The sequence below is a fragment of the Pleurodeles waltl genome, chromosome 9, assembly GCF_031143425.1.
Source record: "Pleurodeles waltl isolate 20211129_DDA chromosome 9, aPleWal1.hap1.20221129, whole genome shotgun sequence".
Classification (NCBI taxonomy): domain Eukaryota; kingdom Metazoa; phylum Chordata; class Amphibia; order Caudata; family Salamandridae; genus Pleurodeles; species Pleurodeles waltl.
In genome coordinates, this window is record NC_090448.1 from 25,789,157 (window position 1) to 25,799,580 (window position 10,424).

Consider the following 10,424-nt stretch of genomic DNA (forward strand, 5'->3'; position numbering starts at 1 on the left):
TCTCCCAAGCATCCGCAGCATGTGGGGCCAGTGCGTCACCAGGGCTCGCGGAGCCGTGACTGCTCCAGGGAGACTGTAAACTACTTGGTAAACAGATGGCTGTGAATTCAATTTAAACGTACAGCGCCACTTTTTCCTCACTTACACAAAATTAACCTGTCAAGTTTTAGGCAGGGAGACATGCACACACAAAAAAAATCACAAAATCAATCACAGGGGCGGGGCGTGAAAAGCAGAGTCCCAGGAATTGTGTCCCACTTTCAGAGACAGCAGCGCTATGGCTTTGGTGCGTTTGCGCGCTCGTGTGTTACTTCGGAGAAAAAACTGAAGAGGCAGGCGTTAAAGTGAAGCTCCCATTGTTTGCAATAGGCCTCCCCACGCATTGCTGGACTAGTGACATAATTTGTGGTGCTTGTAGACCAATGCACCAAAAAGGCGCCCAGGGGGATGCATATAAAGTGGCACATTATAGCTGAAGTGCCACTTGCTTGTAAATATGCCCAAAGGTTTGCTAAGGTCTGACTTGATATATCTTCTTACCTCATCTAAGATCCTTTCCAAAAATCGTCACACCACTTAAAATGGCTGAATGAATCTCTGCAGGCACCATCTCTGCCCATATGTTTTTTTAGCACTTCAAACCTTAAACATTTTTGAATAATCCTAAATTGCAGGGAGTGGACGAAACACCGTTCTTGCCATCAACCCTAGCGCTTTCCATCAGCGTCTCAATTCCAGGGATCCCAAATGTGATCAATAGATCACAGTCGCCAGCCACTGCACATGAACCAATACAGTTATTCAATCAGTAATAAAAGCAGAGCCTAGAAGCAGGAGTACACCTGTTTATAGACTGACTACTTCCCTGCATCCTGGTACCATGCACTGCCCTATCCAAACCATCCGCCTATGTCTGTATTTTCCTGGATCTTCAGCTGCTCCTAAAAGATGCACCAAGACCGAGTTTAATGAATTACAGTAAAATCCAAAAAAGTGTGCCTATCATGAAACACAGGACACACAAGTCCTGATAGGCTAAACACGGCCATCATGTCTATGTCAGGAGGGTGGTGTGCTCAGAGAAAGGGCGGTGGGCAGCCTGCCTTCCTATGAGCAGAGCACCATGACATGTCCATCTTTGCACAACATACGGTGTGTTCTGTGGAGACATGTCAACAACGCTTTGTGTGGCGCCTGCAGCCACGCTGGGTGCTGATGCTGGGAACACATTACGTAATACACGTGCGTTGCTAGGCGACTGATAACATCCTGCTGGGGTGTCCAAAAGCCTATGTCCATTCGCTTTGGGCCACTCCTCATTGAGGACCCGGATGTGAGTTTGTCAACTGAATAACTGAATCAGAAGCAGCAGGTATTGTTTTCCATTTCACTCCCAATAAAGCGGCCCTTCTTGCTTCGAAGTCCAAGGCGGCTGGAATTATGCGATTCTACGCCGGCGGCGATTTTCGCATAGTTATGTATTTGCTACGTAATTCTTCATTTGCTGCATCATCTGCAGATGTTAGTAAAATAAATTGTTTCTAGCTCAAAGGGATCAAAAATTGCAAAAAATATAGTGGCCCGGATTCCTGCGCACCTGAAGGCTTTTTACAAAGTTCGAATGGACATGTTTAAGTTGCTTAATTCTGTAGTTGGGTGTTAAATTGTTGCTAATGAGGTGAACTCTATTACCAGACACTATTGCCAGATGTAAACATTTAAAAAATGAGGTAATACTATCACCAAATGTGCTGCATTATGCAGCACAATTTGCATTTTCTTGCCGCATAATTTGTTCAACCCTGCCTCATAATTTGGGCCTCCTCTGCCGCATAATTGCAGTGGCCCTGCTTCTAACTCAGGTCTTACTTTCCAGGCCCCTCATGGAGTGCTGTGGTTTTGCCCTCTCACTCATTCATTGGTCCTTTGCTTGGCCTGATACCTGTGACTTCTCTGGCCCATTTGTTCCTCTGCTGGACTGAGATCTTGGCTGCCTCTCCCGCCCTGCATCCCTCCTTGTACTCAGTCACTGCTGGTGCCACCAGACTGTACAACCCACCTTCGATTCATCTCATAGTTTAGGAACACAAGACCCCCGGACGATCACCAGTGCCTCCGAACAGGAGGGAAGCAGGAAACGGGGTCCACGGTGAGCTTGTATATTAAAGCAAACCGGTTTAAGATCACAGAGCAGAGAGCGCTGACATAGACCCGCGTCTAGGACATTTGTATCACAGAATGTGAACACCGCAAAGCATTGTGGAACCTGTAGTCAGGGCTCTCCTCAACAGAACTACTTGGACTAAAGCAGAAGATGACTGAGGTATGTGGAAGCTGGTAATAGTGTGGGGGTCCTTCTCCTGATGTCACCGAATAACCTCATCCAAGGACCAGTTGTCTAACAAAGGGAGCTGGACTGGGCGAGCCACTCACTCCTGGGGTGGGACCCCGCCCATCCCACTCACTCCTGGGGTGGGACCCCGCCGATCCCCAGGATTTGTGATCTGGGAGGGCCTGGAGGAGGTATGGGTGGGCCATGAGGACGAATGACAGGGGCTAAAAAGTTCAAAAAACTTTCGGTCATCTGATATCTTCAGTGCTCAGGTCTGTCCAATTTTGGCTTTTTAACACAATAACCACCACACAATGAGCGACGTACTGTGCGCTCCCTGTTGCAAGAATTGATCCACTGGGACTTCGGGCTTTGGTGAAGGAACTTTAAGTTGCAGAAGGAGTGCCGCGTGCCCATGGCTGCATACAACAGTAGAAACACCCCTGCTGCCACACAGGGCCCCTTTCCTGCTGTTCACTGGAAAAAAACTACTTTGGCAGCTTAGCACTTTGAAAAGCATTGACGTTTACATATGTGATGCTCTAAGCCCTGTAAGTATTTTGCGCACCCCTACCTGTTCACTGCAAAAAAACAGCTAAGGCTCTGGCTTAAATGCAGAAGATGGTATGATTATTACACACACCACGACCTGCATCATCCGCCGTGCTCAAAATACCAATGCGCCAAAAGAACAAAAAAATAGCTCTCAAGGGAAGAACATGGCGGACAGCACGAGCTGTTGCTGTGGTGTTGTTTACTGTAACTGGTGAATATCAGGGATTTCCAGCATTCGAGACAGAAACATAACTCTGCGCCTTTTTCAGTGAATATAGTGGGTGGGGAGGTTCACAATGCATTTTTGGCTAACCTTTTGAAATATCTGAATAAAGTTTACCAAATTTCAGATAATATCGTGTGATGTGCATGGGGTTATTCAAACCAAGTGAAGTGACCCTTGATTAAGGATTTCAGGGTTTATAGGATGAAGAAAAGTTTTTAAAAATATATAATTATTTTTTTTTTTATTTTTTAATTAGTAACTTTCCGTGACAACGCTGCAAAGGGAAATCTGGAGTCTGCAAGATGTACATTTTACATTTGAGGCCACATATGTGTCCAATGCAGGCAATATGACATGACATCCATCTGTACGCTCATTAGCGTCTCCATCTACATAATATGAGTCACAGGGGAGTATTTGAATTCGTGTAATGAGTAATCACCCTGCTAGTGGCTCTGAGGTGCATTACTACCTGTTCTCCTTGACTTGATGCCCTCACTTAATCAAGTCTGTTAAGGTCCTCTCAGGTCCCCAAAGTTATCTATAAATATCTCCAGGAAGCCCCCCCTGTATATTCCACTCTGTCCCCTTCCGTACACCAGTCCACACTGGGGGTCTGTTCCTCAGTGGTTGGTGGGAATGGGCTGCCCCTTCATAGTGCTATACCTCTCCTTGGGAGGGGAACCCCCAGTGTAGCCTCCGGCTTCCCACCCTCTTGAACCCTGTATTTCTCGGTGACACAGCCACGCCACGATGTGCGCATAAACGTGGCCTTTTGGCCACAGCCTTAAGGACATTTGGGCATTAGTTCACCCAAATATCCACAGCTGAACCTTGTGTATCACACTCTATGGGGAGTTTTCAACTGGACCAAGCAGAAACCACATCTTTATGATACGTCTGGGTGTGTGCATGACTCCTTCCATAACCCATTATCTTCTGGGCTTCTATGTCTTTCTCCATCTGGCTTCAGTCCCATCCAGTTTTGTGTGTGTGGACCATTAGTATTTTAAATATCAGCAGTATTGTTTTTGTAGCATTCTAGTCTCTAGTACCTTTACTTCTTGAACTGGTACTTCCAGCTTCCCCATCAGCTCCTTAATTCAAGAAGCAACAGTAAGCCTGAGCTGCCAGTATTGAGATCTCTGGGTGTTTTGTAACCTGAATTTGGTTTGCAATTGTGTAAATAGTATTTAACATTTACCAACTGAAGTCGGCATAAAAGATGCTTTAGTCATTCAGGAAAACCATACGCAGAGACCTATGTCAAACAAACATGGAAACCATACTGTTCACTCAAAAGCGCTGCCTAGCCGCTCATTTAAAATCGGGGACGGCTCGTCCGCAATGGCGGAGGGGCGTCGCCCCACTGGCTACTTGAATATCGTTTTATTTTCCTTTCGTCTGGAGCATGGGCCATGTACTGTTTCCACCGTGTTGCTTCTTCCCATGCTGCTTCTTCTTACCCACCTCCTACCCTCCCGTTGTTCGTGTTGCTTACTTCCTTCCACCCTCCTGTTGTCCGTCACTCCCACCTTTCATTTTCTTTCTTTTCCCCTGTGCCACTTTTTTCTTTTTGCCCTGTCTCGCTTTTTACCTCACATTTCCTTTCTTCTTCCTCAGTGTTTCTTTTTGTCTTCTTCCCCCATGATGCTTCTTCCCATGTATTTTGCTTTCACTAATGAACGAGCTGACAAAAATCTCTGGAATGCACTTCTCAGTTCAAAGAAGACATTTATTATTACTTCACCACGAGGTTCCTAAAAGAAGATTAGTAGCTCGAAAGCACACGTTTAAATATAGTCACAGCAATGAAAGGAAAATATATCAAAATGATTCTCAACTGCAATGTACACAGCAAAAGTATGTGATTATATTATAGCATAATTTCAAAGCAAAGAATAAAAGTAAACATTCATCACCGTAGGGCCTGCCAAGCTCTTCATCTTTCTCATGCCAGCAAGAAGATGACCCCGTTCAACTGCGAGAAAGAGAGATCCACCCTCACGGGACAAATATGTCAGGCATTCGACGTCTAATCCTGACCGAGGTCTTGGAAATTCCACCGCTACTGAGCAGGGTCACCTTTTATATCTTAAAGAACAGAAAGGGATTTCTGGAGAAAACCCCTCCCATGAAAGAGAAGTATTCAAAACATGCTGGCTACTGTAGGTCCGAGTTGGAAGAAAAGTATTGAGAACTGGCCAACATCTCAAGGCTCCCCTCCCAAGGCCGAACCGTTCCCTGCACTGAAAAACATGTACATTCTTATCATGCTGACTGACTAACTGTTCGGTGATAAAGAGTACGAAAACAAGCACAGTTTACCATGTGGAAAAACACAGCTCAACTGCAATTTCTAATGCTACGATAAAGTCAATAGGCAGCTAAACTGAACACAAAATGTAATCTGCAACTGGTGAACACTGAACAACTAATCCAGATGCAAAGTGGTGCAACACAAAGTCAGTGGTCAAAAACAGCTATTTTACTAATCCATGTTGCTTCTCCTCTCCCACCTTTCGCCCTTCTGTTGTTCATGTTGCTTTTTCCTCTTGTTGTCCGTGTTGCTTTTCCCCCTTGTTGTCCGTGTTGCTTCTTCCCCTTGTTGTCCGTCTTTCTTCTTCCCCTTGTTGTTCGTGTTGCTTCTTACCCTTGTTGTCCGTGTTGCTTCTTCCCCTTGTTGTCTGTGTTGCTTCTTCCCCTTGTTGTCCGTCTTTCTTCTTCCCCTTGTTGTCCGTGTTGCTTCTTCCCCTTGTTGTCCGTGTTGCTTCTTCCCCTTGTTGTCCGTCTTTCTTCTTCCCCTTGTTGTTCGTGTTCCTTCTTCCCCTTGTTGTCCATGTTGCTTCTTACCCTTGTTGTTTGTGTTGCTTCTTCCCCTTGTTGTCCGTGGTTCTTCTTCCCCTTGTTGTCCGTCTTTCTTCTTCCCCTTGTTGTCCGTGTTGCTTCTTCTCCTTGTTGTTCGTGTTGCTTCTTCCCCTTGTTGTCCGTCTTTCTTCTTCCCCTTGTTGTCTGTGTTCCTTCTTCCCCTTGTTGTCCGTGTTGCTTCTTCCCCTTGTTGTCCGTGTTGCTTCTTCCCCTTGTTGTCCGTCTTTCTTCTTCCCCTTGTTGTCCATGTTGCTTCTTCCCCTTGTTGTCCGTGTTGCTTATTCCCCTTGTTGTCCGTCTTTCTTCTTCCCCTTGTTGTCCATGTTGCTTCTTCCCCTTGTTGTCTGTGTTGCTTCTTCCCCTTGTTGTCTGTGTTGCTTCTTCCCCTTGTTGTCCGTGTTGCTTCTTCCCCTTGTTGTCCGTGTTGCTTCTTCTCCTCGTTGTTCGTGTTCCTTCTTCCCCTTGTTGTCCATGTTGCTTCTTCCCCTTGTTGTTCGTGTTGCTTCTTCCCCTTGTTGTCCGTGTTGCTTCTTCCCCTTGTTGTACGTGTTGCTTCTTCTCCTTGTTGTCCGTGTTGCTTCTTCTCCTTGTTGTTCGTGTTGCTTCTTCCCCTTGTTGTCCGTGTTGCTTCTTCCCCTTGTTGTCCGTGTTGCTTCTTTCCCGTTGTTGTCCATGTTGCTTCTTCCCCTTGTTGTTCGTTGCTTCTTCCCCTTGTTGTCTGTGTTCCTTCTTCCCCTTGTTGTCCGTCTTTCTTCTACCCCTTGTTGTCCATGTTGCTTCTTCCCCTTGTTGTCCGTCTTTCTTCTTCCCCTTGTTCTCCGTGTTGCTTCTTCCCCTTGCTGTCCGTGTTGCTTCTTCCCCTTGTTGTCCGTCTTTCTTCTTCCCCTTGTCCGTGTTGCTTCTTCCCCTTGTTGTCCGTGTTGCTTCTTCCCCTTGTTGTCCGTCTTTCTTCTTCCCCTTGTTGTTCGTGTTCCTTCTTCCCCTTGCTGTCCATGTTGCTTCTTCCCCTTGTTCGTGTTGCTTCTTCCCCTTGTTGTCCGTGTTGCGTCTTCCCCTTGTTGTCCGTCTTTCTTCTTCCCCTTGTTGTCCGTGTTGCTTCTTCTCCTTGTTGTCCGTGTTGCTTCTTCCCCTTGTTGTCCGTCTTTCTTCTTCCCCTTGTTGTCCGTGTTCCTTCTTCCCCTTGTTGTCCGTGTTGCTTCTTCCCCTTGTTGTCTGTGTTGCTTCTTCCCCTTGTTGTCCGTGTTGCTTCTTCCCCTTGTTGTCCGTGTTGCTTCTTCTCCTCGTTGTTCGTGTTCCTTCTTCCCCTTGTTGTCCATGTTGCTTCTTCCCCTTGTTGTTCGTGTTGCTTCTTCCCCTTGTTGTCCGTGTTGCTTCTTCCCCTTGTTGTACGTGTTGCTTCTTCTCCTTGTTGTCCGTGTTGCTTCTTCTCCTTGTTGTTCGTGTTGCTTCTTCCCCTTGTTGTCCGTGTTGCTTCTTCCCCTTGTTGTCCGTGTTGCTTCTTTCCCGTTGTTGTCCATGTTGCTTCTTCCCCTTGTTGTTCGTTGCTTCTTCCCCTTGTTGTCTGTGTTCCTTCTTCCCCTTGTTGTCCGTCTTTCTTCTACCCCTTGTTTTCCATGTTGCTTCTTCCCCTTGTTGTCCGTGTTGCTTCTTCCCCTTGTTGTCCGTCTTTCTTCTTCCCCTTGTTGTCCGTGTTGCTTCTTCCCCTTGTTGTCCGTGTTGCTTCTTCCCCTTGTTGTCCGTCTTTCTTCTTCACCTTGTTGTTCGTGTTCCTTCTTCCCCTTGTTGTCCATGTTGCTTCTTACCCTTGTTGTTTGTGTTGCTTCTTCCCCTTGTTGTCCGTGGTTCTTCTTCCCCTTGTTGTCCGTCTTTCTTCTTCCCCTTGTTGTCCGTGTTGCTTCTTCTCCTTGTTGTTCGTGTTGCTTCTTCCCCTTGTTGTCCGTCTTTCTTCTTCCCCTTGTTGTCTGTGTTCCTTCTTCCCCTTGTTGTCCGTGTTGCTTCTTCCCCTTGTTGTCCGTGTTGCTTCTTCCCCTTGTTGTCCGTCTTTCTTCTTCCCCTTGTTGTCCATGTTGCTTCTTCCCCTTGTTGTCGGTGTTGCTTATTCCCCTTGTTGTCCGTCTTTCTTCTTCCCCTTGTTGTCCATGTTGCTTCTTCCCCTTGTTGTCTGTGTTGCTTCTTCCCCTTGTTGTCTGTGTTGCTTCTTCCCCTTGTTGTCCGTGTTGCTTCTTCCCCTTGTTGTCCGTGTTGCTTCTTCTCCTCGTTGTTCGTGTTCCTTCTTCCCCTTGTTGTCCATGTTGCTTCTTCCCCTTGTTGTTCGTGTTGCTTCTTCCCCTTGTTGTCCGTGTTGCTTCTTCCCCTTGTTGTACGTGTTGCTTCTTCTCCTTGTTGTCCGTGTTGCTTCTTCTCCTTGTTGTTCGTGTTGCTTCTTCCCCTTGTTGTCCGTGTTGCTTCTTCCCCTTGTTGTCCGTGTTGCTTCTTTCCCGTTGTTGTCCATGTTGCTTCTTCCCCTTGTTGTTCGTTGCTTCTTCCCCTTGTTGTCTGTGTTCCTTCTTCCCCTTGTTGTCCGTCTTTCTTCTACCCCTTGTTGTCCATGTTGCTTCTTCCCCTTGTTGTCCGTCTTTCTTCTTCCCCTTGTTCTCCGTGTTGCTTCTTCCCCTTGCTGTCCGTGTTGCTTCTTCCCCTTGTTGTCCGTCTTTCTTCTTCCCCTTGTCCGTGTTGCTTCTTCCCCTTGTTGTCCGTGTTGCTTCTTCCCCTTGTTGTCCGTCTTTCTTCTTCCCCTTGTTGTTCGTGTTCCTTCTTCCCCTTGTTGTCCATGTTGCTTCTTCCCCTTGTTCGTGTTGCTTCTTCCCCTTGTTGTCCGTGTTGCGTCTTCCCCTTGTTGTCCGTCTTTCTTCTTCCCCTTGTTGTCCGTGTTGCTTCTTCTCCTTGTTGTCCGTGTTGCTTCTTCCCCTTGTTGTCCGTCTTTCTTCTTCCCCTTGTTGTCCGTGTTCCTTCTTCCCCTTGTTGTCCGTGTTGCTTCTTCCGCTTGTTGTCCGTGTTGCTTCTTCCCCTTGTTGTCCGTCTTTCTTCTTCCCCTTGTTGTTCGTGTTGCCTTTTCCCCTTGTTGTCCGTGTTGCTTCTTCCCTTTGTTGTCCGTGTTGCTTCTTCCCCTTGTTGTCCATGTTGCTTCTTCTCCTCGTTGTTCGTGTTCCTTCTTCCCCTTGTTGTCCATGTTGCTTCTTCCCTTGTTGTTCGTGTTGCTTCTTCCCCTTGTTGTCCGTGTTGCTTCTTCTCCTTGTTGTTCGTGTTGCTTCTTCCCCTTGTTGTCCGTGTTGCTTCTTCCCCTTGTTGTCCGTGTTGCTTCTTTCCCGTTGTTGTCCATGTTGCTTCTTCCCCTTGTTGTTCGTTGCTTCTTCCCCTTGTTGTCTGTGTTGCTTCTTCCCCTTGTTGTCCGTCTTTCTTCTACCCCTTGTTTTCCATGTTGCTTCTTCCCCTTGTTGTCCGTGTTGCTTCTTCCCCTTGTTGTCTGTGTTGCTTCTTCCCCTTGTTGTCCGTCTTTCTTCTTCCCCTTGCTGTCCGTGTTGCTTCTTCTCCTTGTTGTCCGTCTTGCTTCTTCCCCTTGTTGTCCGTGTTGCTTCTTCCCTCGCTCGTCCGTGTTGCTTCTTCCCTTTCTTGTCCGTGTTGCTTCTTCCCCGTTGTTGTCCGTGTTGCTTCTTCCTCTTGTTATCCGTGCTGCTTCTTCTCCTTGTTGTCCGTGTTGCTTCTTCTCCTTGTTGTCCGTGTTGCTTCTTCCCCTTGTTGTCCGTGTTGCTTCTTCCCTCGCTCGTCCGTGTTGCTTCTTCCCTTTCTTGTCCGTGTTGCTTCTTCCCCGTTTTTGTCTGTGTTGCTTCTTCCTCTTGTTGTCCGTGTTGCTTCTTCCCCTTGTTGTCCGTGTTGCTTCTTCCCTTTGTTGTCCGTGTTGCTTCTTTCTCTTGTTGTCCGTGTTGCTTCTTCCCTTTGTTGTCCGTGTTGCTTCTTCCCTTTGTTGTCCGTGTTGCTTCTTTCTCTTGTTGTCCATGTTGCTTCTTCCCTTTCTTGTCCGTGTTGCTTCTTCCCCGTTTTTGTCCGTGTTGCTTCTTCCTCTTGTTGTCTGTGTTGCTTCTTCCCCTTGTTGTCCGTGTTGCTTCTTCCCTTTGTTGTCCGTGTTGCTTCTTTCTCTTGTTGTCCGTGTTGCTTCTTCCCTTTCTTGTCTGTGTTGCTTCTTCCCTTTCTTGTCCGTGTTGCTTCTTCCCTCGCTCTTATTGTCCGTACTGCCCACTTCCCGTGCTGCACAGTGTTTACTTGCACCATTAGTTATTGCTGCCATACTGTTCCTCCATACAGTCACACCTGGCAGAAGTTGCTGTTTGTTTTGGTAGTTTCAGCTGAGAGGCCAAGAGTTGAACAAGTTTCAGCCTGAAAGAGCCCAACCGCGTGATCCAGGTTAAT

At 47.1% G+C, this 10,424-nt stretch overlaps 1 protein-coding gene across 1 annotated transcript; it reads right to left on the bottom strand.

Annotated features, from left to right (window-relative positions):
• Positions 1-890: 890 nt before the first annotated feature.
• LOC138259563 (S-antigen protein-like) lies at positions 891-9,189 on the bottom strand. Its single transcript, XM_069207393.1, has 4 exons — positions 8,698-9,189; positions 6,881-8,608; positions 5,967-6,791; positions 891-941 (listed from the first exon to the last, which is right to left on the bottom strand). The coding sequence occupies exons 1-4, from the start codon at positions 9,187-9,189 to the stop codon at positions 891-893; spliced, it is 3,096 nt and encodes a 1,031-aa protein (XP_069063494.1).
• Between the last annotated feature and the right edge of the window lie 1,235 nt (positions 9,190-10,424).

Bases quoted from the DNA above. Each gene is read 5' to 3' on its own strand.
- LOC138259563 (XM_069207393.1), bottom strand. From the start codon at position 9,189: ATGGACAACAAGGGGAAGAAGGAACACGAACAACGAGGAGAAGAAGCA. The intron at 6,792-6,880 runs GCAACACGGACA...ACGGAGAACAAG, and splicing joins ACGGACAACAAGGGGAAGAA to GGGAAGAAGAAAGACGGACA. The intron at 942-5,966 runs GTAAGAAGCAAC...TGCATCTTTTAG, and splicing joins AAGCAACACAAACAACAAGG to GAGCAGCTGAAGATCCAGGA.